General features: G+C 61.7%; 1 protein-coding gene across 1 annotated transcript in view; it reads right to left on the reverse strand.

The window, feature by feature from the left end:
- The window catches only part of UBE2D2 (ubiquitin conjugating enzyme E2 D2), a 44412-nt gene that overhangs the window by 16033 nt on the left and 3715 nt on the right, over positions 1-24664 (reverse strand). The window contains exons 2-6 of the mRNA XM_064161371.1: positions 15340-15403; positions 8903-8934; positions 8735-8812; positions 8549-8654; positions 1132-1225 (exon numbers count right to left, since the gene is read on the reverse strand). Of these exons, the coding sequence (XP_064017441.1) occupies positions 1132-1225; positions 8549-8654; positions 8735-8812; positions 8903-8934; positions 15340-15403 (374 nt within the window). The remainder of the gene's footprint in view (positions 1-1131; positions 1226-8548; positions 8655-8734; positions 8813-8902; positions 8935-15339; positions 15404-24664) is intronic.

The following is a 24664-nucleotide window of genomic DNA, read 5'->3' on the forward strand; positions in this document are numbered from 1 at the left end:
CAGCTGAACAACCTCTGGAGGCAGAGGCACTGCTAAGGGGAAGCTCAGGCTGGACTGAGCTGCAGTCCGTGTGGTCAGCAGAGCTGCTGCAAGCTTCTGCCTGCCAACAGGAGGCAACCTGGGTCCTGTTCTCCAAAAGGAGACACCTGCAGCCAGCAGCTGCATCAGTGCTGTGCATCAGCTGAGGTCTGGAGCTGGAGTTTAGGCTGTGGGCAAGGTTCCCTCAGCTTGAGGAAGCTGAGAATCCACACGGAGGAGGAAGTGGAACAGCCCATTAGGGCTCCAAGGGCTGCCCACCCTGACCCTCACAGCACTGCTCAGACAACTCCAGAAGCTGAGCCAGGTCCCTCCTGAGCACAGCAGGTGCCTGTGTTGAGGGGGGTGGGCAGGGCAGGGCCCTGGCATCACTCGGGGCCTCTCATCCACGCCGCACTTGCAAGCAGGATGCAGGAACTTCTCTAAGGCTGCTCCTCAAGCAGCCACGTTTGGGGATCATTTCCCTTCCTATCTGCTCTGAGAGGACCAAGGAGCTCCAGAAACGGAGCAGCTCAGCTCTGGAAAGGCACAGCGAGGGCAGAAGAGCTGGCAGCAGTGCCAGAGTCCTTTCTGCTCTTGCTGCTGACCTCAGGGCAGCTCAGAACACTGCCACCCTGACCCCTCCATCACTCTCTTCCCCTTGTGCTGTTGAAGAGAGCAGCCTTTGCTTGCATCATCCTGCCCTGGGAGGTGCCCCCTCCTGCTCCAGGGGAAGCCCCCTCCTGCCCCAGCTCTCCCTCTGCTGGCTCAGAAGCACCAAAGCAGCAGTGAAGACTCTCCAAGCCTGCTCCAGCCCTGCAGCTTCCAGCTCCATGGCCTCTCAATCAAGCAAGCCTCCAATGAGCCACTGAAAGCCCTTCCTGTGTGGTGAGCAAACCACAGCAGGACAAGACCTCCACAGTCTCCTGCCACTCAAACCCTCCCCTCCAGCAAGGCAGAGCTGTTTCCAGAGTGGCACCACAGGTCCCAGGGGGATACCAACTCCCTCTGGAGACCAGAGCTGAAGTGAAAGGTGGCAAAGCCAGGCTGCTGGTGCCCCCGGGGGGGCTGCTGGTGCCCTGCAGGGCCATGGGGCAGCCTTGCTTCCATACTCACTTTTCTCTATCTGTTTTGTAGATCCGTGCAATCTCAGGCACTAGAGGATCATCTGGGTTAGGATCACACAACAGAGAACAGATGGACAAAAGTACTGGGGAGAGAAGAGAGAAAGGGGTTAGAGCTTCCAGGGCAGCTGAGCCCCCTGCACAGCTCAGCCAGACTGGCACTGCTCCTCCAGCCCACAGGCTGCAGCCAGAGCCTGCCCTCAGCGCTGCGGCACCCCCACAAGGGCAACCTCCTGGACAGGGGCACCTGAGCACAGCCCCGGGCCCAGAGGCAGGAGTGCTCTGCCACAACCATGCTGGGCTTGGCAGGGATCTCTGGGCACCATCCAGTCCCACTCCTGCTCCAGCAGGGCACCCACAGCAGCTTTGCCCAGCAGCACAATGCCATGGGGGGGTTGGAAGCTCTCCACAGGAGACTCCACAACCTCTCTGGGCAGCCTGCTGCAGGCCTCCAGCACCCTCACAGCACACAACTTTCTGGGTGCCAGCTTGTGCCCACTGCCCCTTGTCCTGTCCCTGGCCACCAGTGACAACAGTCTGGCCCCAGCCTCTTGCCCCCCACTCTCCAGTTCTTGCTGAGCACTGCTCTTGTGCAGGCTCTCAGCCTTGCTGCTCACACTGCTGGCCCAGGCCCCTCAGCAGCTCTGCAGCCATCATCCCGTGCAGATAACAGAAGCAATTTCTTCAGTGGGCTCCTGGCTGCTGTGGACATGGACCTGGCAGTGTGTCCAAGAGGCAGAGCTGTGGTGCTGAGGGCCTGGGCAGAGTGAGGGCATGGTTGGGCTGAAAGGGCTTTGCCAACTGAAGTGCTTCTCTCACCACTCAGCATTTAAGGCTGCTCCAGCAGCACACTCCAGGGCAAGAGGTCCCCCAGTGCACCCCCCCAGTGCTTCTACTGCAAGGCCTCCCTGTACAGAGCCCTGAAGACTCCACACCCCCAGCACCACCCTGCTCCAAGCAGAGGACCATGCTGGCCAACAAGCTTGGCCCAACCCCTGCATCATCCACCTCATCTCAGCAGGCTTCTGAGCTGTGCTCCTGCGGCACTGAGAGCAGCTCCACACAGCTCAGCCTCCACAGGAGGGCAGGCAGAAGCTCCTTGTGCTACCCCCACGGTGGGGCTGGGTTCTGTGAAGCAGCTCAGACACCAGACACAACAACTCCTGAGGTCAGCTCTGCACAGATCCTCCCAGCCCCAGCAGTGTGGAGAGCAACAAACCCTACTGGAACATCAAACAGAGCCAAGAGGCTCAGGCCTCCCAAGGCTGGAGACTCCTCTGCGAGCCACAAGCCTGCAGCTGCAGGTGGAGGCAATAAGCTCCAGGGCCAGGACAGATGTCTCTGGGAGGTCACCAGGAGCAAGCCCAGCACCTGAGAGGCAAGGCACAGGCCTCCAGGAGAAGCTGATCATCATCACTTGCCTCAGGCAGAAGTCATCTTCCAAAGCACAGCACGGGTTGGGCTGGAGACCTCAAAGGGCATCCAGTGCCAACCCCCTGCCATGCCCAGGGACACTTCCCACCAGCACAGGGTGCTCAGGGCCTCATCCAGCCTGGCCTGGAGCACCTCCAGGGAGGTTGAGGAGCACAGAAGCACAGATCAAAGATCACATTCTGTGATTCTGTGCTCCTTGACCTCACTGCCAACAATTCCTTTCTCCTCTCCACTCTCCCTCTCCCAGCTCAGTGCCATTGTTCCTCCTCCTGGCACTCCCAGCCCCTATCCCAAGTCCCTCCCCAGCTCTCCTGCAGCCCCTTCAGGCACTGGAAGGCTGCTCCGAGGTCTCCCTGGAGCCTTCTCTTCTCCAGGCTAAACAGCTCCAACTCTGCCAGCAGAGCTTCTGCAGCCTCTGCTCAACTTGGTGGCCTCCTCTGGCTCCTCTCCAGCAGCTGCAGGTACTTGTGCTGTGTTCCCAGAGCTGGAGGCAGTGCTGCAGGTGAGGGCAGAGCAGAGCAGAGGGGCAGAATCCCCTCCCTGTCAGGCCACAGTCCCAACCCTCCCAGCCTTGTCCCCACAAGGGACAGGAGGGGACACCAAGAGGCAGAAGCACAATAAGCCCAAGCCAAGCTAGGACAAGAGCAAACCAGGAGGGTAAGGCCCAATTTGTGGGACCCCCTGGAGCCTTCTCTTCTCCAGGCTGCACAGCCCCAACTCTGCCAGCCTGTGCCCACAGGGGAGGTTCTGCAGCCTCTGACCACCTTCATGGCCTCCTAGTTTCTGGTCTCCCCTTACTTACCCACCAGGCCCAAGCACACTCTGCACAGCTCTGCTCCAGCCACCTGCTCACAGACTCACCCCCAGGCAGCTGGTTCCCACTCTCAGCCTCCTCTGAGGCATGGCACAACTCAGGGAACCCCCCAAGAAAGCTGCACTGCAGCCCCCAGCCCTGCTCTGGAAGGAAGCCTCCTACTGACCAAGTCTGAGATTCACTTCAAGTCAGCCCAGCTCAGCAGTTGGTCTGCCAGGACCACAGCCAATGTGTGCTAGAGCTGAACCAGAGGCAGGGAATGGGCTGGCTGGGAAGGGGCCTCTGAAGCTCATCCACTCCACCTCCCCCGCTGCAGTCAGCAGGGACACCCTCCACTAGATCAGGCTGTCCACAGCCCTGTCCAGCTTCACCTTAGGGCCTCATCCTGGGCAACCAAGGCAGAGTTCCAGCACTCTCCTGGTGCAGAACTTGTTCCTAACAGCTCCCAAGTCACAGACCCCAGCAGGCTGGCAGAGAGCTCCAAGCTCCCCCAGCCCAGCCTAGCACCCAGCCCTGCCCAACCAACCAGACCATGGCACTCAGTGCCCCAGCCAGCCTTGGCTGCAACACCTCCAGCCACGGCCACTCCACCACCTCCCTGGGCAGCCCATTCCAATGCCAATCACTTTCTCTGTGTGGAACTTCCTCCTCACACCCAGCCTAGACCTGCCCTGGCACAGCTTCAGCCTGAGGCCCCTTCTTCAGTTGCTCCTTGCCTGCCTAGCAGCAGAGCCCAACCCCACCTGGCTACAGCCTCCCTGCAGGCAGCAATGAGCTCTGCCCTGAGCCTCCTCTGCTGCAGGCTGCACCCCCCCAGCTCCCTCAGCCTCTCCTCACAGGGCTGTGCTCCAGGCCCCTCCCCAGCCTTGCTGCCCTTCTCCAAACACCTTCCAGCACCTCAGCAGCTCTCTGCAATGGAGGAGCCCAGAACTGGACACAGCACTCCAGGGGTGGCCTGAGCAGTGCTGAGCACAGGGGCACAAGAACCTCCCTTGTCCTGCTGCCCACACTGCTCCTGAGCCAGCCCAGGATGCCAGTGGCTCTGCTGCCCACCTGGGCACACTGCTGCCTCCTCTGCAGCTCCTCTCTGCCAGCACCCCCAGGGCCCTCTCTGCCTGCCTGCTCTCAGCCACTCTGTCCCCAGCCTGCAGTGCTGCTTGGGGTTGTTGTGGCCAAAGTGCAGAACCTGCCCTTAGCCTTGTTCAGTCTCATCCCCTTGGCCTCTGCCCACCCATGCAGCCTGGCCAGGTCCCTCTGCAGGGCTCTGCCACCCTCCCACAGACCTGCCAGAGCAGAGTTCTAACCTGAACTGATTGAGATAGGAGATGAAGAATTCTTGGCAGTGAGGGTGAGGAGAGACTGGCAAAGGTTTGCCCAGGGAGATCATGGAGCTCAGAATCAAAGATCACATTGGGTGATTCTCTGCTCCACAGCCTCCCTGGAGGTGCTCAATGCCAGGCTGGGTGAGGCCCTAAGCAAGCCTGGATGGGAGATGCCCCTGCCCACAGCAGGGCTGCCACTGGATGGTCTCCAAGGTCCCTTCCAACCCAACCTCTTCTGTGCTTCCATGATTTTGGTTCCCAGAGGGATCCTCAAACCCCTGGCAGCCAAGTGGTTGCCACTCACCCTTGGGCACACAAGCTTGCCCCTCCTTGGGCCCCTGTGGCACAAGGTTTGGCCTGCCCAGCTGTGGCACTCTTCCAGGGGCTCCTGCTGCCTGCCCCTCTGGGTGACACTGGGACACCACTTTGGGCTGTCCCCTCCACTCCCTTCCCACACCTGGCACTTGGTCCCTGGGCACTGCCACTGGCAGCCAGGCAGTGGCCTTGAGCAGCCTGGGCTAGCAGAAGGTGCCCCTGGCAGGGGTTGGCACTGAATGATCTCTAAGGTCCCTTCCCACCCAACCCATTCTGTGCCCTGCTGACTCCAGGGGACTCAGAAAGGATTTCCCCTCCCTGTGCTTTGTGCCTTGCTGTGAACTGCCCTGCAGAGGCTGGGGAGGGGGGGGCAGCAGCACAGGGACAGCTCAGCCAGGGCAGCACTGGAGAGGGGCTCAGAAGGGCCACACTGGCCCCTGGCTGAGCCCAGCTGCAGAGGAGGAGCAGCACAAGCAGGCAGGTGTCAGGAGCACACAGCAGCTGCAGCTGGGCTGCAAGCTTCTTCTGCAGATGTATTCTGGAGTGATCAAAGCTGACAGCCACTCACAGGCTCTCTGCTGATGGCCTCAACCAGCCTCTGCCACTCCTGTCCCAGCTCCTTCCAGCTGCCCCAGTTCCAGCCTAGCTCCCAGCACCAGGTCACAGCAGGAAAGGCAATGGCCTGAAATTGTGCTGGGGAGGGTTAGGCTGGAGATGAGGAACAATTTTTCACTGAGGTGCTGGGGAAGAGAGGCTGAAGGTGAGCCAGGAGGTGCCCAGGTGGGCAAGAAGGGCACCAGCAGCCTGGCCTGGAGCAGCAGTGGTGTGGCAGGGCAGGGACTATGCCCCTAGAGTGGGCACTGAGGAGGCCACAGCTTGAGTGCTGGGGTCAGTTTTGTGCCCTTCAACTCAAGAAGGCTACTGAGAGGCTGGAGCAGGTCCAGGGAAGGGCAGCAAAGCTGGGGAAGGGTCTGGAGAACAGGGCTGGGGAGGGGCAGCTGAGGAAGGTTGTTGCAGAGCAGAGGAGGCTGAGGGCAGAGCTCATTGCTCTCTGCAGCTCCCTGAGAGGAGGCTGCAGCCAGGTGGGGGTTGGGCTCTGCTCCGTAGCCTCAGGTGACAGAAGAAGTAACCCTCCCCTGGCACGACTGCAGGATAGCTTGGAGAGAAAGAACAATGTCTGTGGTGCCAGAGTAGTCAGGGGCTGGCACAGGCTGCCCAGGGAGGGGGTGGAGCCCCCATGGCTGGAGGTGTGCCAGTACCACGTGGCCATGGCACCTGGGGCCATGGTTTGGTGCCCATGGTGGGGCTGGATGACCTTGGAGAGCTTTTCCAGTCTAAACCCCTGCTCTGTCTCCCCACCTGCTGCCTGCCCTCCCACTGCCCCCAGGGGCATTCTCCTCCCTGAGGCAGTGAGGGCCTCACCTCCCTCTGCAGCTGCAGTCTGAGCAGTCACACAGCAACTCCATCCAGGCACACCTGGCACCAGCCCTGGCTGCCCCCTCGGTGCTTAGCCAGCAGCCAGTGCCCTGCAGAGCAGCCCTGAGGAGAGCTGCCTCAGCCTGACAAGCACTCCTCAGCCCCTCCACCTCTGGGCAGAGACTTCAGCCCCTGCCCTGCACCAGCTTCTGCCAAGAGACAAATCCAGGCACTGCTCTGCCTTTCCAGCTGCTCCCACAGGTGCAGGAGCCTGAGCTGGGCAGGGCAGGCAGCAGCTGGGGAGAGCCCAGCAAGGGGCAGCCTGAGCTGGGCAGGGCAGGCAGCAGCTGGGGAGAGCCCAGCAAGGGGCAGCCTGGGCTGGGCAGGGCAGGCAGCAGCTGGGGAGAGCCCAGCAAGGGGCAGCCTGGGCTGGGCAGGCAGCAGCTGGGGAGAGCCCAGCAAGGGGCAGCCTGAGCTGGGCAGGGCAGGGCAGGCAGCAGCTGGGGAGAGCCCAGCAAGGGGCAGCCTGAGCTGGGCAGGGCAGGGCAGGCAGCAGCTGGGGAGAGCCCAGCAAGGGGCAGCCTGAGCTGGGCAGGGCAGGCAGCAGCTGGGGAGAGCCCAGCAAGGGGCAGCCTGAGCTGGGCAGGGCAGGCAGCAGCTGGGGAGAGCCCAGCAAGGGGCAGCCTGAGCTGGGCAGGGCAGGCAGCAGCTGGGGAGAGCCCAGCAAGGGGCAGCCTGAGCTGGGCAGGGCAGGGCAGGCAGCAGCTGGGGAGAGCCCAGCAAGGGGCAGCCTGAGCTGGGCAGGGCAGGGCAGGCAGCAGCTGGGGAGAGCCCAGCAAGGGGCAGCCTGGGCTGGGCAGGGCAGGCAGCAGCTGGGGAGAGCCCAGCAAGGGGCAGCCTGGGCTGGGCAGGGCAGGCAGCAGCTGGGGAGAGCCCAGCAAGGGGCAGCCTGAGCTGGGCAGGGCAGGCAGCAGCTGGGGAGAGCCCAGCAAGGGGCAGCCTGGGCTGGGCAGGGCAGGCAGCAGCTGGGCAGTACAACAAGGAGCAGACTCTCACGATGATGGAGGGCATCACGACTCATCTGTCTGAACCAAAAGATGTCCAGGGACAGACATCAGGAGAGGAACCAGAGGCAAGAGGATCCTTCACAGCAGCTGAAGGGTGCTGTGACTGCAGCACCTCATGACAAGTGTGGGCTCCAAGCCAGAATGGCCAAGCCATGGCCCCCACACAGCAGAGACCCAGAACTTCCTCGCCAGCCATGGCCACAAACTCCACAGTCTGAGTTTTAAGTCACGAAGACAGACCCAAATCAGACCCTCCCCTTGAGGTGTTTAAGGTCTCCTGTTCACCCTGAGCATCAAAACCTCTTTAGCAAACAGAGGTGGCCACAAACTAACAGAGCTCAGAGGCACCAAGAGAGCTTTGGCTCACAGAAAACCACAACCCCAAAAAACCCCTACCAAAACCCAACCCAACCCCGACCACAGGACCCCAGACCACCACCAAGGATGACCTCAGCCCACCCCTCTGGAGCTCACTGGGGTTTAAAACAGCTTTGAGTAGCCCTTGGCCCTCAAAGCTGGTGTAAGAAGGCCCAGCCTGGACTCTCAGTGTGCCCTTTAAAGCAGGGACCGGAAGACAAGCCAAGGCTTGCAGCAGCCCCCCTGGGCTCTGAAGGCACAGCTGCTCCCCTCTGGCCTTCCTTGCTCTGAGCAGCTTTGTGCTGCCATCCTGCCTTCATGGCTGGGGGGCAGCCCTGGGCTGATTCCAGGGGGGAAGGGGGCTGATGGCTGGGGGGCAGCCCTGGGCTGATTCCAGGGGGGAAGGGGGCTGATAGCTGGGGGGCAGCCCTGGGCTGCCACGTGGGCTGATGTCTGGGGTTTGACCACAGATAGATTCCTGGGGTGCAGCCCTGGGTGGAGGCCTGCACTGATGCCCCCCCTGGCTGCTCAGCCCCAGGTGAGCAGTGAGCTGCTGAGGAGTGCAGACCTCGCCCTGCCCCTCTGGGCACAGCCCCGAGCAGCGCCCCCGAGCAGCCTGCAGCCCCACCCGGAGCCAAGAGGCAGGGGGCAGGGCAGGGGGCAGGGCAGGGGGCAGGGCCGTACCTTTAGAAATGGTTAGTGCTGGGGACCACTGGGAGCGCAGGATGTCCAGGCAGATGCTGCCGTTGCTGTTGATGTTCGGGTGATAGATTCTCGTCGTGAACGCAACCTGCGGCAGGGAGGAGAAGGTCAGAGCGGGCTCGGGGCGGGCAGGCAGGGAGGGAGGGGACTCAGGTGGGGGCCACTCACCTTGGGTGGCTTGAAGGGATAATCTGTTGGGAAGTGAATTGTCAGGAAGAAGACTCCTCCTTGGTAGGGACTGTCGTTCTGTCAGGGAGAGAGAAGCACGGCCAGGGGAGGGCTGGGCACAGCAGCCCCCGGGCATGGGCAGCCCCAACAGCAGCACTCAATACTTACTGGTCCCATGATTGTGGCTTGCCAATGGAACACTGCAAGAGAGGAGAGAGTCACTGCAGCGTGGGCAGGCTGGGAGCAGGCAGCTGCTGCCCTCACACAGTGCCTGGGTGGGAAGGGAGCTGGCAGCACATCTGTGCCTGCCTGCACTGGGCTCTGGCTGGGGTCAAAGGACACAGTGAGGGAGCAGGCTCCTGGCTTTGGCCTCCTTCACTTCCAGCCCCTGTGGCACCAGCAGGCAGGCAGGGAGGAGGTCACCTCCCAGCCCCAGCCCAGGCCTCCCTGCCTCATTGCCTCTGGAAAAGGAGAACATCTCCCTTTTTTGGGCCACTCCTCTGTGAGCCAAGCCAGGACTCCACAGCTGCTTAGCACTGCTCACAGCTCCTGCAGCACAGCCTGGCACACTCCACTCTGCTGCCCACCTTCCCTCGGTGCCATCTCAGCCCTACCCAGGAGCAGGGATCAGCCACTGCTGGTCTCATGCAACCACAGAATGGGTTAGGTTGAAGGGACCTCAGCCATGCCCACGGACACCTCCCACCAGCACAGGGCACTCAGGGCCTCATCCAGCCTGGCTTTGGGCACCTTCAGGGAGGTTGGGGAGCACAGAAGCACCCAATGTGATCTTTGATCACATTGGGTGCTTCTGTGCTCCCCAACCTCCCTGGGCAACCTGTGCCAGTGTCTCACCACCCCCAACCTGTGCCAGTCCTGTGCAGAGAGATGACCTGGATGAGCTCTGGAGGTTCCTTCCAACCCAAAGCATTCCATGGCTGCAAGGGCAGCCCCTACAGCAGAACTCACACCTCAGGCAGGATCTCTCCTACTCACAGCATGCCAACACCACCTGTGGAGAGGTGACCCAAGGGCCAGGTTGGCTCAGCCCCCAAGCTCAGCATCCAGAGAGGCCTTGAGCTCAGAAACAAGTCTGAAAGGAACTCCAGAATGAGTCTGCTCAACCCCTGGCAGCAGGAAGTGCTGCAAGAGAGCAGCTGAGTTTGTGCCACAGGTAGAGCTTCACAGGTGACACTGGGCTGGAAGTGCCAGGGCAGAGTTTGGGTGCCAGGGCCAAAAGGGATCTCTGAGTGCTCTGCATCTGCCCAAGAACAGCCTCAGCTGGTGGCAGAAGGCTGCCAGAGAAAGGCTTTGTGCTGCAGAAGGCCAGGCCAGCAGGCAGAGCTGGCAGGCTGCAGGGGGGGCTGAGGGGGCCTGAGGTCAGCAGCATCCCAGCTCTGAGGAGTCTCCCTCTGCAGGGCTGCAGCAGGAGCACAGCTCCAGAGCTGCTGTGAGCTGACTCCAGCAGGCACAGGGAGCATGGGGCTGGGAGGGACCCTCCGAGGGCATCTTGGCCCAGCCCCTGCAATGCCAGGGACAGCTCCACCCGCAGCAGGCTGCCCAGGGGCACAGCAAGGCTTGGCCTTGAGCACACATCTCATTCTGTGCTGCTGAGCTCCACCACCTCCCTGGGCAGCCTGTGCCAGTCTCTCCCCCCCTCACTGTGCCCAGCTTCCTCCTTGTGTCCATCCTAACTCTGCCCTGCTCCACTTGCAAACCACTGCCCTCGGCCTGGCCCCACAGGCCCTTCTGAACACTGCCCCCCAGCTCTCCTGCAGCCCCTCCAGGGGCTGGAATGCAGCTCTGAGGTCTCCCTGGAGCCCTCTCCTCTCCAGGCTGCACAGCTCCAACTCTCCCAGCCTGTGCCCACACCTACAATTCTCTGCTCCACAACCTCCGTGGGGGTGCTCAAGGCCAGGCTGGATGAGCCCTGAGCAACCTGGGCTGGTGGGAGGTGCCCCTGCCCACGGTAGCAGTTGGAGTGGAGGATTCCTGAGGCCCACAGGCACTTAAAAGCTTCCCAGGGTTGCTCCTCAGCCCCTCCTGCACAGCAGAGCTGCTGCAACTGAGTGCAAACACATTCACAGGGTCATGGAAGGGAAAGGGTGGGAAAGGACCTGCAGGGGTCACCCAGGCCACCCCGACAGGGCAGGGCACCCAGGGCAGGGCACCCAGCAACACATCCGGGTTGGCTTTGGAAGCCTCCAGAGAAGGAGGCTCCACAACCTCCCTGGGCAGCCTGCTCCAGGCCTCCAGCACCCTCACACCATGTGGAGGTGGCACCTCCTGGCTTCCAGCTTGTCCCCATTGCTCCTTCTCCTGCCAGTGGGCACCACCAAACAGAAGCTGGCACCTTCCTGCTGACACCCACCCCTCAGCTCTTTACAGACATGGCTCAGATCCCCCTCAGCCTTCTCCTCTCCAGACCAGGGCTCAGCCTCTCCTCACAGCAGAGCTGTTCCAGCCCCTTCAGCATCCTCACAGCTCTCTGGGACTCCCTCCAGCAGGTCTCCATCTCTCTTCAAATGGGAGCCCAGAACCAGGCCCAGTATTGCAGGTGTGGCCTCACCAGGGCAGAGCTGAGGGGCAGCAGAACCTCCCTAGCCCTGCTGGCCACACTTTGCTGGCTGCACCCCAAGATGCCCTTGGGCTCCTTGTCCACATGGGCACTTTGCTGGCCCATGCAGAACTTGCTGCCCACCAGGACTCCAAGGTCCTCCTCCACGGAGCTGCCTTCCAGCAGGGCAAGCCCTGGTCTGTCCTGGTGCCTGCAGCCAGGCTCCTGCTGTGCTGCCAAGGCACTCAGCATCTAGCACAGGCACCTGGGCTCACCTCAGAGCCACCAAGGCTACAGAGGTTGGTCACAGGATGTCAGGGGGTGGAAAGAACCAAAAAAGCACATCCAGTCCAACCCTTGCCAGAGCAGGACCACACAATCCAGCTCAGGGCACACAGGGACACATCCAGACAGGCCTGGGAAGGCTCCAGGGAAGGAGACTCCACAGCCTCTCTGGGCAGCCTGTGCCAGGGCTCTGGGACCCTTCCAGTCCAGAAGTTGCCCCTCGTGCTGAGCTGCAACCTCCTGTGCTGCAGCTTCCATCCACTGCTGCTTGTCCTGTCCCAGGGAGCAGTGAGCAGAGCCTGTCCCCCCCTCCTGACTCTGAGGTCTGTGCTGCTGCAGCCAGCCTGACCTTGCTCACCTCACCCACCCCCAGGGCTGAGTGCTCTGCCCAGGCAGCTCTCCCAACGTCCTGCCACAGGCTGCAGTCACCGAGCTCAGAGGCCTCCTGCAAAGCTGCAGGTGTGGCTCTGCAACAGCCAGCGATGGGCAACCTGGGGCAAGGGCAGGGCCTGGCTGCAGAGGGCACTGCAGAGGGCTGCAGAGATGCTGAGGGGCCTGGCACAGCTCTGTGAGCAGAGACTGAGGGAGTTGGGGCTGCTTGGCCTGGGGGAGAGCAGCCTGGGGGGGGGGGGTCTCATCACTGCTGAGCAATGCTCAAAGGGTGAGTGGCATCAGGATGGGGCCAGGCTTTGTGCAGTGGTGCCCAGGGACAGGGCAAGGAGCACAGGGCACAGACTGGACCATCAGAAGTTCCATCTGGACATGAGGAGGAACTTCTGTAGGTTAAGGCTGCTGGAGCCCTGGAGCAGGCTGCCCAGAGAAGTGCTGGAGTCTGCATCTCTGGAGAGTCCAAATCCACCTGGATGTGTCCCTGGGTGCCCTGCTGTGGCATGGGAGTGGACTGGGTGATCTCCAGAGGTCCCTTCTGGCCCCACCACACTGATCTTATGAACTGGATTTCTTCTGAACAAAACAGTGAGGCTTCCCTCCCCACTCTGTAGCTTTCCCAGTTCCAGCCCTAGGCAGAGCCTTAGAAACACAGAGAAGAGTCAGACACACCTCTGGGGGGAAGCAGACAGGGGACACACCTACAACAAGAGAATGGCTGAAGTAATGCAAGAGAGAAGAGGCAGGAGGTTCCTCCAGGCACTGGGAGCAGGCTGTGCAGGAGGTGATGCAGGAGAAGACTCATCCTGCCTGGAAAGACCTTTGAGGTCAAGTCCCAGCCAGCAGCCCGGAGCTGTTTGCGGGTGCGGAGGTGGTGCTGAGGGATGTGGCCCTGCAGCGGTGCTGAGCTCCAGCTGAGTGGTTGGACTTGGTGGTGGCCTCAGCCTCCCCATGGCTCTGTGTGCCCTGCCCATGCCCTGGCCTCAGCGTTTGCCCAGCAGCAGGAGGCCCTGAGCCAACTCAGCTGCCTGAAAGCTCTGTGGGGAACATCAGCTCCGCCCGAGCTAGGGAAGCATCCAGACCAACACCACGGGGGGCAGCCCAGGCCCCCCCCCGGGCAAGGGCACATGCAGCAAGTGGCAGAGATCTGCTGCCCATCAGAGGATGCTGGACAGAAAGATGGATGGCAGCATTTAGAGACTCTTCTTTTCTCTCCTCCTTTAAGGCAGCTCCTCGAGCTCCAGCAGGACAACTGCAAACCACCAGGGGAGCAGCCTGGCACAGGCTGCCCAGGGGATGTGCAGGGCACACAGATCAAAGGGGGCTGGGGTGGGGGGAGAAGCTGGGCAGGAGCCAGCACAGGAGGCCAAGGGCAGCCTGGGCTGCATCCCAAGCAGCATGGGCAGAGCTGCAGAGAGGGGATCCTGCCCCTCTGCTCTGGGGAGGCCTCACCTGCAGGGCTGAGGCCAGCTCTGGAGAAGGACATGGACAGGATGAAGCAGGTCTAGAGGAGGGCACAAAGAAGCTCAGAGAAGCTGCCCTGTGGGCACAGGCTGGCAGAGCTGGAACTGTTCAGCCTGGAGAAGGTTCTGGGGAGACCTCACAGAGCAACCTTCTAGTACCTGAAGGGGCTGCAGGAGAGCTGGGGAGGGACTTGTGACAATGGCTTTGAGCTGGGAGAGGGGAGAGTGAGAGTGGAGATGAGGCAGGAACTGTTGAGAGTGAGGGTGGTGAGACACTGGCACAGGCTGCCCAGGGAGGCTGTGGAGCACAGAAGCACAGAATGGATCTGGAGGTGTTCAAGGCCAGGCAGGATGTGCCCCCACCCATGGCAGGCATTTGAACAAGGTAACCTTTGAGGCCCCTGGCTCACCTGAGCAGCTGTGTCCAAACCAAGCCCCAAGTCCCTCACAACAGGGTTTGGACTCTGTCTCTGCTTAGAGAAACCCACAAGGAGTGTCCCAGACTGAGGCAGATCCTGCCTGGAAGTTAAGATCCATAGAACCACAGAATGGGCTGGAAAGGACCTCAAAGCTCAGCCAGTGCCAACTCCCTGGCATGGGCAGAGACACCTCCCACCAGCACAGGTTGCTCAAGGCCTCATCCAGCCTGGCCTTGGGCACCTCCAGGCAGGAGGCAGCCACAGCCTCCCAGGGCAAAAGCCAAAGCCATTTTTCAGTTCCCCTCTCTGTGAGCTCTGCAGCACCATAGCAAAGCAGACAGAACAAGTCACATCCCTCAGGGGCCTGCAGCTCAATCCACCACAGCTTCCTAAACCAGGAACTCACAGGTTGGAAGAGACCTTTCAGCTCCTGGAGTCCAGCCCTGAGCCCAGCACTGCCAGGGCACCACCAAGCCATGGCCCTCAGCACCACACCTCCACAGCTCTGAAACCTCCCTGGGCATGGAGACTCCACCACTGCCCTGGGCAGCCTGGGTCAGACCTTCACAACCCTCAGGAGGAAGAAACTGTTCCTCATGGCCACCCTAAACCTGCCCTGGGGCAACTGGAGAACATTTCCACTCCTCCTACCACTTGCCCAGCTCAGAGAGCGAGGAGCTCTGCCCTCAGCCTGCTCTGCTCCACACCAACCCTCCCTCAGCTGCCCCTCCCCAGCCTCACTGCCCTTCTCTGGGCACTCTGCAGTCTCTCAATGACCTTCTAGGAGCGAGGAGCCCAAACCTGGACCCATTTGAGAGCAGACTTCCCAGTACCCAGTCCAGCAGCACCATCACCACCCTGCTCCTGCTGCCCACACCACTGCTGCTCCAGGCCAGGCTGCTGGTGCCCTTCCTGCCCACCTGGGCACACTCTGGCTCACCTTCAGTTGCCAGCACCCCCAAGGACTTCTCTGCCAGGCCACTGCCCTCAGTCTTCCTGGGGTCACTCTGCCCCAAGGGCAGGATCCAGGCCTTGGCCTGGCTCACCCCAAACCCAACATCACTCACACTCCAGCTCTCATTTCCCATCTCTTGCTGCTCACATTTTAGCCTCTCTGCCTTCTATGGACCCTTCTTAAACTGCAGGTCAGCCCCTCCTGGGCCACACAGCTCATCCTCACCTGCACTGCCAGCTAGGAGCAGGCTGCTGGACTCCTGGGAGTACAACTCATGGAGTGGAGGTGCCAGAGTTGCTCAGAAAGCTGCTTTGGGCCCCAGAGCTGCTGCAGTTGGGTAACTTGAAGCCCTGTGAGAATGGCAGAGCAGCTAAGCCAGGTGTGTGCCTTGGGATGTGACCCAGCCCTGCAGTGCCACACAGGGAGGGCAGCAGGAGACAGAGGAGGTGTGGAGCCTGCTGAGGGGCTTGGACATGGCCTTTCAGGAGGGAAAGGGAAGCTGAGAGTGGTGCAGGAGCTGTGCCCTGTCTCATACTTACTGTCGTCACCAACAGGCCCTGCCGAACACTGCGCTGGAGGATCCCGAGCCAGGTCATTCAGCTCCTGCAAGACAAACACCTCAGTCAGGCAGACTGCTGCCAGGAGAGGCTGCTGGGGGCACCTGGGCTCGGTTCTGCTCCCAAGGGAGGCTCTCCTGGAGCCACCACAGAGCCAGGGGCCAGGCCACCAGGAAGCCTTGAATGCAGGTCGCATGCCTGGCACACAGCGGGCAGCTGCCTGCCACACAGGCTGAAGCCACAGCAGCCTCAGTGGGTGCCAGCACCCAGCAGGTTTCCTCCTGGCTGAGACCTCGAGCACCCCACAAAAGCTCCTATGGGCAGAGATTAGATGGCCAGACTGGGGCTGGGCTGCCTCCAGATGTGCTCTCCCATGCACTGCTGCAAGCACCCAGACCTGCTAGGCCACCACTGCCAATCTTCACACTCTAAGCAGCTCTCTCAGGGACATTTTCCTCTCAAGAGGTCCTAGGACAGATCCCAGAATCACAGACTGGTGGGAAGAGACCTCCGGGCACCATCCAGTTCAACTCCCTGCTCCAGCAGGGCACCCACAGCAGCTTGCCCACTGGCACAATGCCATGGGGGGGCCAGAAGCTCCCCACAGAAGGAGACTCCACAACCTCTCTGGGCAGCCTGCTGCAGGCCTCCAGCACCCTCACATCAAACAACTTTCTCCTACTCAGCTGGAACCTCCTGGGTGCCAGCTTGTGCCCACTGCCCCTTGTCCTGTCCATGGGCACCTTTGACACGAGTCCAGCCCCAGCCTCCTGCCCCCCACCCTTCAGCCCTTACTGAGCACTGCTCAGCTGCCCTCTGGGGCTGCTCTCCTGCAGGCTCTCAGCCTTTGCTCCCGAGAGCTGCCCCAGGCCCCCCGGCAGCTCTGCAGCCTCCCTGGACCTGCAGCAGTTGTGTGTGCAGCTGGGCAGCCCCGAGGGGCACTGGGCACACTGCTGGGCAGCCCCGAGGGGCACTGGGCACACTGCTGGGCACACTGCTGGGCCTCAGCTGCGCTGCCTCCAGGGCTGAGGCAGAGCCTCCCTGAGCCTCGGCCTCAGCCTGCAGCAGAACCTCCCCACAGCTCAGCAGCAGCCCCCCCCCGTGCCCAGCCACTCACACCAGCCCTGTGCTCAGGGAGGGGATCTCCAGGGGGAGGTGCAGAGTCAAACTTCCAGGTCCAACCCTGGCTGCTTCCTTCCTGCCTTGGCACTGCCCTGCTGTGGGCACACGGAGGGTTGAGAGTCAAGGGTGAAGACAAAGTGGCTGCAGGGGTGGAAGAGGCCTGTGGCAGGAGCTAAGCTCCTCAAGAGATGAGCTCAGGACTTCCAGCTGCTGCTCCCCAAGAACTGGGAGTGGCCCAATCCTCTCCTGCTACCTCACAAGGATTCTGCCTTCCACTCTCAGCTGCTCCCAAGCCCCGAAAGCCTCCTGAGCTGGCAGCAGCCCACAGCAGCTTTTCTCCCACAGGCTGCTCCCCAAGCACTCCTTGGTCCCTGCTCCCCGAGTCAGCACGGACCAGGTCAGCAGCAGCTGCTGAAGGGCATCTGCAGACACCGTGGGGAGGGGGAAAGCCCTTCAGAGCTGCCAGGATGCCCTCGGTGCAGAGCAGGCAGCCTCAGCCAAGCCCCCCAGGGCTCCCTCCTCACCTCCTGGCTGCATCAGCTGGACAAAGAGGAGGACTGTGATGGATGAAGATGAGGACCATGCTGCTCCCCCTCCCCACCAGCAGGCCTCAGCAGCCCCTGCACAGCTCCAGAACGTTCACTGTGTTGAGCACCACCCTGAGCTGGCAGCTCCACCCCAAGAGGTGCACGGAGATGGCAGAGAATCACAACTGTCTACATCGTGGAAGACCTTTAAGAACGAGCCCAGCCCTTACCAGCAGTGCCAGGGCACCACTGAGCCATGGCTCTGGAACCCCTGCCCTGGGCCAGGCACTGACAACCCTCATGGGGAAGAAATTGCTCCTTGTGGCTAATCTAAACCTATCTGGTGCAACTTAAACCCATTTCTTCTTGTTCTGCCACTACCAGCTCGGGAGGAGACACTGAACCCCCCCTGGCTGCAGCCTCCTCTCCCCAGCTCCCTCAGCTGCTCCTCCCCAGCCCTGTTCTCCAGACCCTTCACTGCCCTTCTCTGGACCTGCTCCAGTCCCTCAGTGTCCTTCAGAGAGTGAGTAGCCCAAAACTGAACTTAGGCTTCCAGCTGCAGCCTCCCCAGTGCCCGGTCCAAGAGGACAATCTCTGCCCTGCTGCCTACAGCACTGCTGCTCCAGCCCAGGCTACTGGTGCCCTGCTTGCCCACCTGGGCACATCCTTGGCTCACCTTCAGCTGCTGGCATCCAGCACCCTCCAGATATTCTCCCACCAGGCAGTTCCCAGCCACTCTGCCCCAGCCTGAAGCCTTCCTGGGGTTGTTGTGCCCCAAAGGCAGGACCCAGCCCTTGGCCAAGTCCCTCTGCAGAGCCTCCTACCCTCCAGATCACCACTGCCACCCAGCTCAGTGCTGCCAGCAGACTGACCCAGGCAGTGGTAAGAGTCTGAGCACCACCGAGCAGCCAGCCCTGACCCCTGGTGCCACCATGCAGCAAAGGCACTGCCACCTGCAGCTCCTGGCGCACCCCGGGGCCACACAGCTTCCTCTGCTCACTCTGCTCAGGCTGCAGGGGACAAACTCTGCACACAGCAGCACAGAGACCAAAAGCAGAAGCACAGCCACTGGTGCTTGGAGCATGGTCCCCTCCCAGGGCACCTTCTGAAGGGGTTTGGAGCATCCCCAGTGGGAGGTGCAGAGTCAAACTTCCATCTCTGACCATGTCTGCTCCCCTGCTGCCCTGCTCTGGGCACTCTGTGAAGGTGCTTGGAGCATGGCTGTCCCCCACACCCCCTTTGTGAAGGTGCTTGGAGCATGGCTGTCCCCCACACCCCCTTTGGGAAGGTGCCTGGAGCATGGCTGTCCCCCACACCCCCTTTGTGAAGGTGCTTGGAGCATGGCTGTCCCCCACACCCCCTTTGGGAAGGTGCTTGGAGCATGGCTGTCCCTCACACCCCCTTTGGGAAGGTGCTTGGAGCATGGCTGTCCCCCACACCCCCTTTGTGAAGGTGCTTGGAGCATGGCTGTCCCCCACACCCCCTTTGGGAAGGTGCCTGGAGCATGGCTGTCCCCCACACCCCCTTTGTGAAGGTGCTTGGAGCATGGCTGTCCCCCACACCCCCTTTGGGAAGGTGCTTGGAGCATGGCTGTCCCTCACACCCCCTTTGGGAAGGTGCTTGGAGCATGGCTGTCCCCCACACCCCCTTTGTGAAGGTGCTTGGAGCACGCTCCCCTCCCAGACCCCAGAGGCAAAGGCAGTGCCAAAGGGCAGCACTCAAAGCCTCAACAGCTACAGAGAAGAAACAAAAGGTATCTGAACTCCTCCTCCCCACCCCCATCCCTCCCAGCTCAGCAGCAGCACAACTTCAGTCCCCACCGTCCACGCGTGAGCACAGCCCCCTCTGGCCTGGGCTCAAGAACCTCAGAGGCAGACAGGCTGCAGCTTCAGCACACTCAGCCAGCACAGAGCTCCACAGCTGCTCTGACCTGCCCCCAGGGCCTGCTGCTCAGAAGCCCTCTTCACCCAACAGGACCAAACCACAGCTGCGCCAGGAGGGCAGAAGGCTCCCAGCAGGTGAAGGCAACAACGAAGCTCAGCTGGCAGCTGCCAGGTTCCTCCCAGAGCTCTCTCTCATCTCCACCTGCAGCTAGGAGGAGCACTGTGGGTTCTGAAGCTCTGGCCAGCACCTGTGCCAGTGTCTCCCCACCCTGCTCTACGGATCTGGAGTGAGGCCTCAGAGTCCAGGCCCCCTGCAAGCAGCCAAACGCCAGCTCCTTGTGCCTGCAAACTCAGCAGCGTCCCTCAGGTGAAGTCCCTGCAAAAGCAAACTCCCTGCTCCTGCAGGGCACCGGCTGGGATGGCAGTGAGGAAGCAGAAGCTCAACAGGACCCCTCTGAACACAGCCACCAGGAGCTCTGCACACTGCAGAGGCAAGACTGCATCTCCTGCAGGCCACTGCCCCCAAGGTGCCCACCCCAGGGAGGCTCTCATCGCTCCCTGGCATTGCTGCAGAGCCAAGGACCAGAGCAGGACAGGTTCTACCCACAGCTGTGCTCACCCTGACAGGGAGGATCCAAGTGAGGAGCTTGGACAGAGGTGACTCTGCCTCTCGAGGACTCCTGTGCAGCTCCCAGGGTACTGCCAGCACAAGGCCAGGCCCAGCAGAGGCCTTGGCTGCCAGATGCTGCTGAGGGAGGCAGCAGAAAGGCCTCGGAGCTCCGCAGAGAGGCTCCAGCAGAGGCGCTGGCACCACCGAGCAGCCACCAGCAGGGGTGTGCCCAGGCTGCAAGGGCAGCTGCTCCCCTGGCAGCTGGCAGGAGCTGCTGGGCAAGGCTGACCTGAAAGCAAAACCTGAAGGAGGCCTCAGCTGGGCCTGGCCTTGTGCTGGCAGTGCCTCAGGAGCTGCACAGGGGTCCTCGGGAGGCAGCCACCCCTGGGCAGGTGTCCAGGCTCAGCACTTGGATCCTGTGTCTGGAGGAGCACAGCTGCAGGCAGAACCTGCCCTGGTCCCTGGTCGGTTACCATCTGCCCCTGCCCCTGCCCCTTCAGCTCAGCCCAGAAGGCTCTGCTCTAGGAAGCCTTTAGCTGAAGGCTGAGTCCCCACGAGGCCCCCTGGGCACCCCCTGCAAGGCCAACTCCCAGCCCAAGGCTTCTGCCACCCTCCCTAGGGCACAGCACCCGGGGGGGCACCGCTGCAGGCCCAGCCAGCAGCACTCATTGCTCCTCAGGGGCAGCGTGGGGCAGAGCAAAGGCAGCTTCAAGGTGTCCTGACCGAAGGCCAAGTGGAACGAGAGCACCACAGCCACAAACGTGCTACAGACCCCACAGGCCCCTGACGTTTGGGCTCCAAAAGCAGGTTTGTGGCCAGCCCAGCCAAGCCCTGGGGACACAGACAAGGGAAACAGAAGGTGGAGCATGCTCATGGCCCAGGACCTCCAGCTGGGGCTTCCCAAGTCCCACTTACACAGCCACAGACTGCATCAGGTTGGAAGGGACCCCCAAAGGCCACCTATCAGTCCCCCTGCAGGGACACCTCCAGCTGGGTGAGGCCCAGGAGCACCCCACAGCCTCCCCCTCTCAGCCTGTGTCCCAGGAGCACCTCAGGATGGGCATCTTGGTCCAAGGGCTCAGCAGCAGGCAGCAGTGCCCAGCACCAGCTCATCAAGGCTCACCTCCAAGTGCCACCCTGCAGGGCCTGCACACCCATGAGCCTCCCCTGCAGTGCCCAGGGCTGTCTGCCAGGAGCAGATCCATCCTTCTGCCAGCAGCTCCCTCCCAGCCTGACCTGGGGACAGCTGCCCCGGCCAGCAGACAGGACAAGCTTCCAGGGTCGCTGAAAGCTAACCCAACCTGCAGGAAGAAGAATCAACACAGCTGGCAACACCCAAACAGTCCTCAGTGCCCTGGGGACACCCTGAGCTCCTCTAACCCAGCACACCACAGGGACCCTCCACACAAAGGGCACCTTCAGGCTGGGCTCCATGGCCTCTCCTCCTGCTCCAGCTCTTCTCCAGCACTGATTCACTCAGACCCCACCAGGAGTTGATCAGAACTGCTGCTCTGGGGTGCATCGGGAAGAGTGTGGCCAGCAGGGCAAGAGAGGTTCTCCTCCCCCTCTCCTCGGCCCTGGTGAGGCCACAGCTGCAATACTGGGCCCAGTTCTGGGCTCCCCAATTCAAGAGGAACTGCTGGGGGGAGCCAAACAGAGGCCACAGGGATGAAGGGTCTGGCACATCTCTGATGAGAAAAGGCTGAGCCCTGGGGCTGCTGAGTCTGGAGAAGAGCAGCCCCAGAGGGGACCTGATCAGCATCCACAAACAGCTGAGGGGTAGGAAGGGGACAGGCTCTGGTGCCCTGGACAAGTGGCAGTGGACAGAAGTTGGCAGCCAGGAGGGTCCAGCTCAACACAAGGAGAACCTTCTTGGGTGTGAGGGTGCTGAAGGCCTGGAGCAGGCTGCCCAGAGAGGCTGTGAAGTCTCCTGCCCTGGAGAGCTTCCAACCCCCCTTGGGCACTGTGCTCCTGGGCAAGCTGCCATGGGTGCCCTGTTGGAGCAGGGGGCCTGGATGAGCTCCAGAAGTTCCTTCCAGCCCCTAACACTGTGATTCTGTGAGGCAACCTTAGCAGCCTGCCTGGTGTGAAGGCTCTGACCCCTCTGACAGGCAGCCCAGGGCTCAGTTACACAACCAGGACCTTCCTGACCAGAACCTGCAGCCACTCTGCCAGGAACTGTGTGCAGCATGGGACAGAGCAGTGCCAAGCACCACAGAAGCAGGGCCCAGGCCCAAAGAACTCTGGAGGTGGTCAGGAAACAGGACATGGCACTCAGGGACATGGTGGTGCTGGGCCCACAGCAGGACCCCATGAGCCTGGAGGTCCCTTCCAACCCAAACAATTCCATGGTCCACTCTGACAGCTCTCAACTCGCCCCAGCAGCAGGCCCACAGCCTGCATGGGCCCAGCAGATGGTCCTCAGGCCAGCAGGCTCCATCTGCTGCCAACGGGGCTGGGCAGGGTGAGCTGCTGGAGCTGCAGCCCCCAGGCACACAGGGCAGAGCCCACACAGGGGCTCCCTGGCCTGCAGGACTGCTGTGCTTCTGCACCACCTGCCACCCTAAGGCACTGCCCCTGCTCAACAGAAGCATTCTGAGCTTCAGGAAGATTCCACAGGCTCCTAGCATGGCCCAGGTTAGAAGGGACCTCAGAGAACATCTACTCCAACCCTCTGCCATGGGCAGGGACATCTCTCAACTAGCCAAGGTTGCCCAAGGCCTCATCCAGCCTGGCCCTGAAGGCCTCCAGGCAAGAGGCAACCACAGCCTCCCTGGGCAGCCTGCTCCAGAGTCTCACCCCCCCTGTGCTCAAGAACTTCTTCCTCAGCTCCACTCTAACCCTGCTCTGCCTCAGCTCCAAACCATTCCCCCTTGGCCTGGCTCCAGATACCCTCAGAGGAAGTCTCTCTGCAGCCTTCCTGCAGGATCCCTTCAGGCACTGGCAGCAGCTCTGAGGTCCCTCTGGAGCCTCCTCTGCAGGCTGCACCCCCCCAGCTCCCTCAGCCTGTCCCCACAGCAGAGCTGCTCCAGCCCTTGGGTCACTTTGGTGGCCTCCTCTGAACTCACTCCAGCAGCTCTGTGTCCTTCTGTTGGGGACAGCAGAGCTGGAAGCAGTGCTCCAGGTGGGGTCTCAGCAGAGCAGAGTCAAGGGGCACAATCCTCTCTCCTGCCCTGCTGCCCACACTGCTGTGGGTGCAGCCCAGCACTGGGCTGCATGAGGACAGCCTGGGGACAGATGATCCTCCCCACGCACAGGACCCAGTTTAGGAGGGACATTGAGATGCTTGAGCGTGTCCAGAGAAGGGCTACGAGGCTGGGGAGAGGCCTTGAGCACAGCCCTACGAGGAGAGGCTGAGGGAGCTGGGATTGGTTAGCCTGGAGAAGAGGAGGCTCAGGGGTGACCTTATTGCTGTCTGCAACTACCTGAGGGGTGGTTGTGGCCAGGAGGAGGTTGCTCTCTTCTCTCAGGTGGCCAGCACCAGAACGAGAGGACACAGCCTCAGGCTGCGCCAGGGGAGATTTAGGCTGGAGGTGAGGAGAAAGTTCTTCCCTGAGAGAGTCATTGGACACTGGAATGGGCTGCCCGGGGAGGTGGTGGAGTCGCTGTCCCTGGAGCTGTTCAAGGCAGGACTGGACGTGGCACTTGGTGCCATGGTCTGGCCTTGAGCTCTGTGGTAAAGGGTTGGACTTGATGATCTGTGAGGTCTCTTCCAACCTTGGTGATACTGTGACCTGCTGCTTGAATGCCTTCAGAGCTCAGCTCCACGGACTGACCCCAGGGCAGCCTGCAGGAGCCCAGGGCAGGCAGAGGAACAAGCAGCAGAACGGTCAGGGTGAAACCCAGCAACGCCCCAGGCGTGTGGCACAACCCCCCCTGCTGTGCCACTCCCTTCTCAGCTTCATGCTTTAAGGCCTGAGCAGCAAGACCACAGCAACACTTCTGCTGTGGAAGCTCAGCACCAAACACCAGCCAAGGGGAGCTGGAGCAGCAGGCTCTGGGCTGGGGACAGCCAAGGCCTCACCGCAGATGGGCTGCGCTGGCAGCGCCACACACACAGCACGGGGCTGGACTGGCATGGAGGAGCTCTTCCTGGAGCCTGGCACCACACCAGGGCTGCCCAGCACAGGTACAGCACAGAGGAGCCCTTCTTGGAGCCTGGCATCACACCAGGGCTGCCCAGCACAGAGGAGCTCTTCCTGGAGCCTGGCACCACACCAGGCTGCCCAGCACAGAGAAGCTCCTCCTGGAGCCTGGCACCACACCAGGCTGCCCAGCAGAGGAGCTCTTCCTGGAGCCTGGCACCACACCAGGCTGCCCAGCACAGAGGAGCTCTTCCTGGAGCCTGGCACCACACCAGGCTGCCCAGCACAGAGGAGCTCTTCCTGGAGCCTGGCACCACACCAGGCTGCCCAGCACAGAGGAGCTCTTCCTGGAGCCTGGCACCACACCAGGCTGCCCAGCACAGAGGAGCTCTTCCTGGAGCCTGGCACCACACCAGGGCTGCCCAGCACAGGTACAGCACAGAGGAGCCCTTCTTGGAGCCTGGCATCACACCAGGGCTGCCCAGCACAAAGGAGCTCTTCCAGGAGCCTGCACCACACCAGGGCTGCCCAGCACAGGTACAGCACAGAAGAGCCCTTCTTAGAGCCTGGCACCACACCAGGGCTGCCCAGCACAGGTACAGCACAGATCTCTGAACATGAGCCCTGCTGCAGCCAGGTGGGGTCAGGCTCTTTTGCCCAGGATCAGGCAATTGGAGAGGCAATGGCCTGGAATTGTGCCAGGGGAGGGTTAGGTTGGAGAGGAGGAAAAATGTCTGTGGTGCCAGAGTGGTCAGGGGTTGGCACAGGTGGTGTTCCAGAACCCTGGGGCCATGGTTTGCTGCCCATGGTGGGGCTGGGCTGGTGTTGGACTGGATGACCTTAGCCTTTCCAGCCCAACCCATTCTGTGCTTCCTCCATGGGGAGGCTTAGTTTGGCTGGAGGAACGCTGAGGCCTCCCCGGAGGTCAGACAGCTCTGGGCTACAGGCAACTCCTCGTCCTCTGCAGCTGACCAGAGACGTGGCCATGGGCTCCCCAGTTCAGCTCTGCAAAGCACCTCTGAGCTCTTTCCACTGCCAGCCACCACTCCTCTGCCCAGCAAAATGGGGGCTGGAGCACAG

Source organism: Pogoniulus pusillus, chromosome 22 (genome assembly GCF_015220805.1).
Source record: "Pogoniulus pusillus isolate bPogPus1 chromosome 22, bPogPus1.pri, whole genome shotgun sequence".
In the NCBI taxonomy this organism is placed as follows: domain Eukaryota; kingdom Metazoa; phylum Chordata; class Aves; order Piciformes; family Lybiidae; genus Pogoniulus; species Pogoniulus pusillus.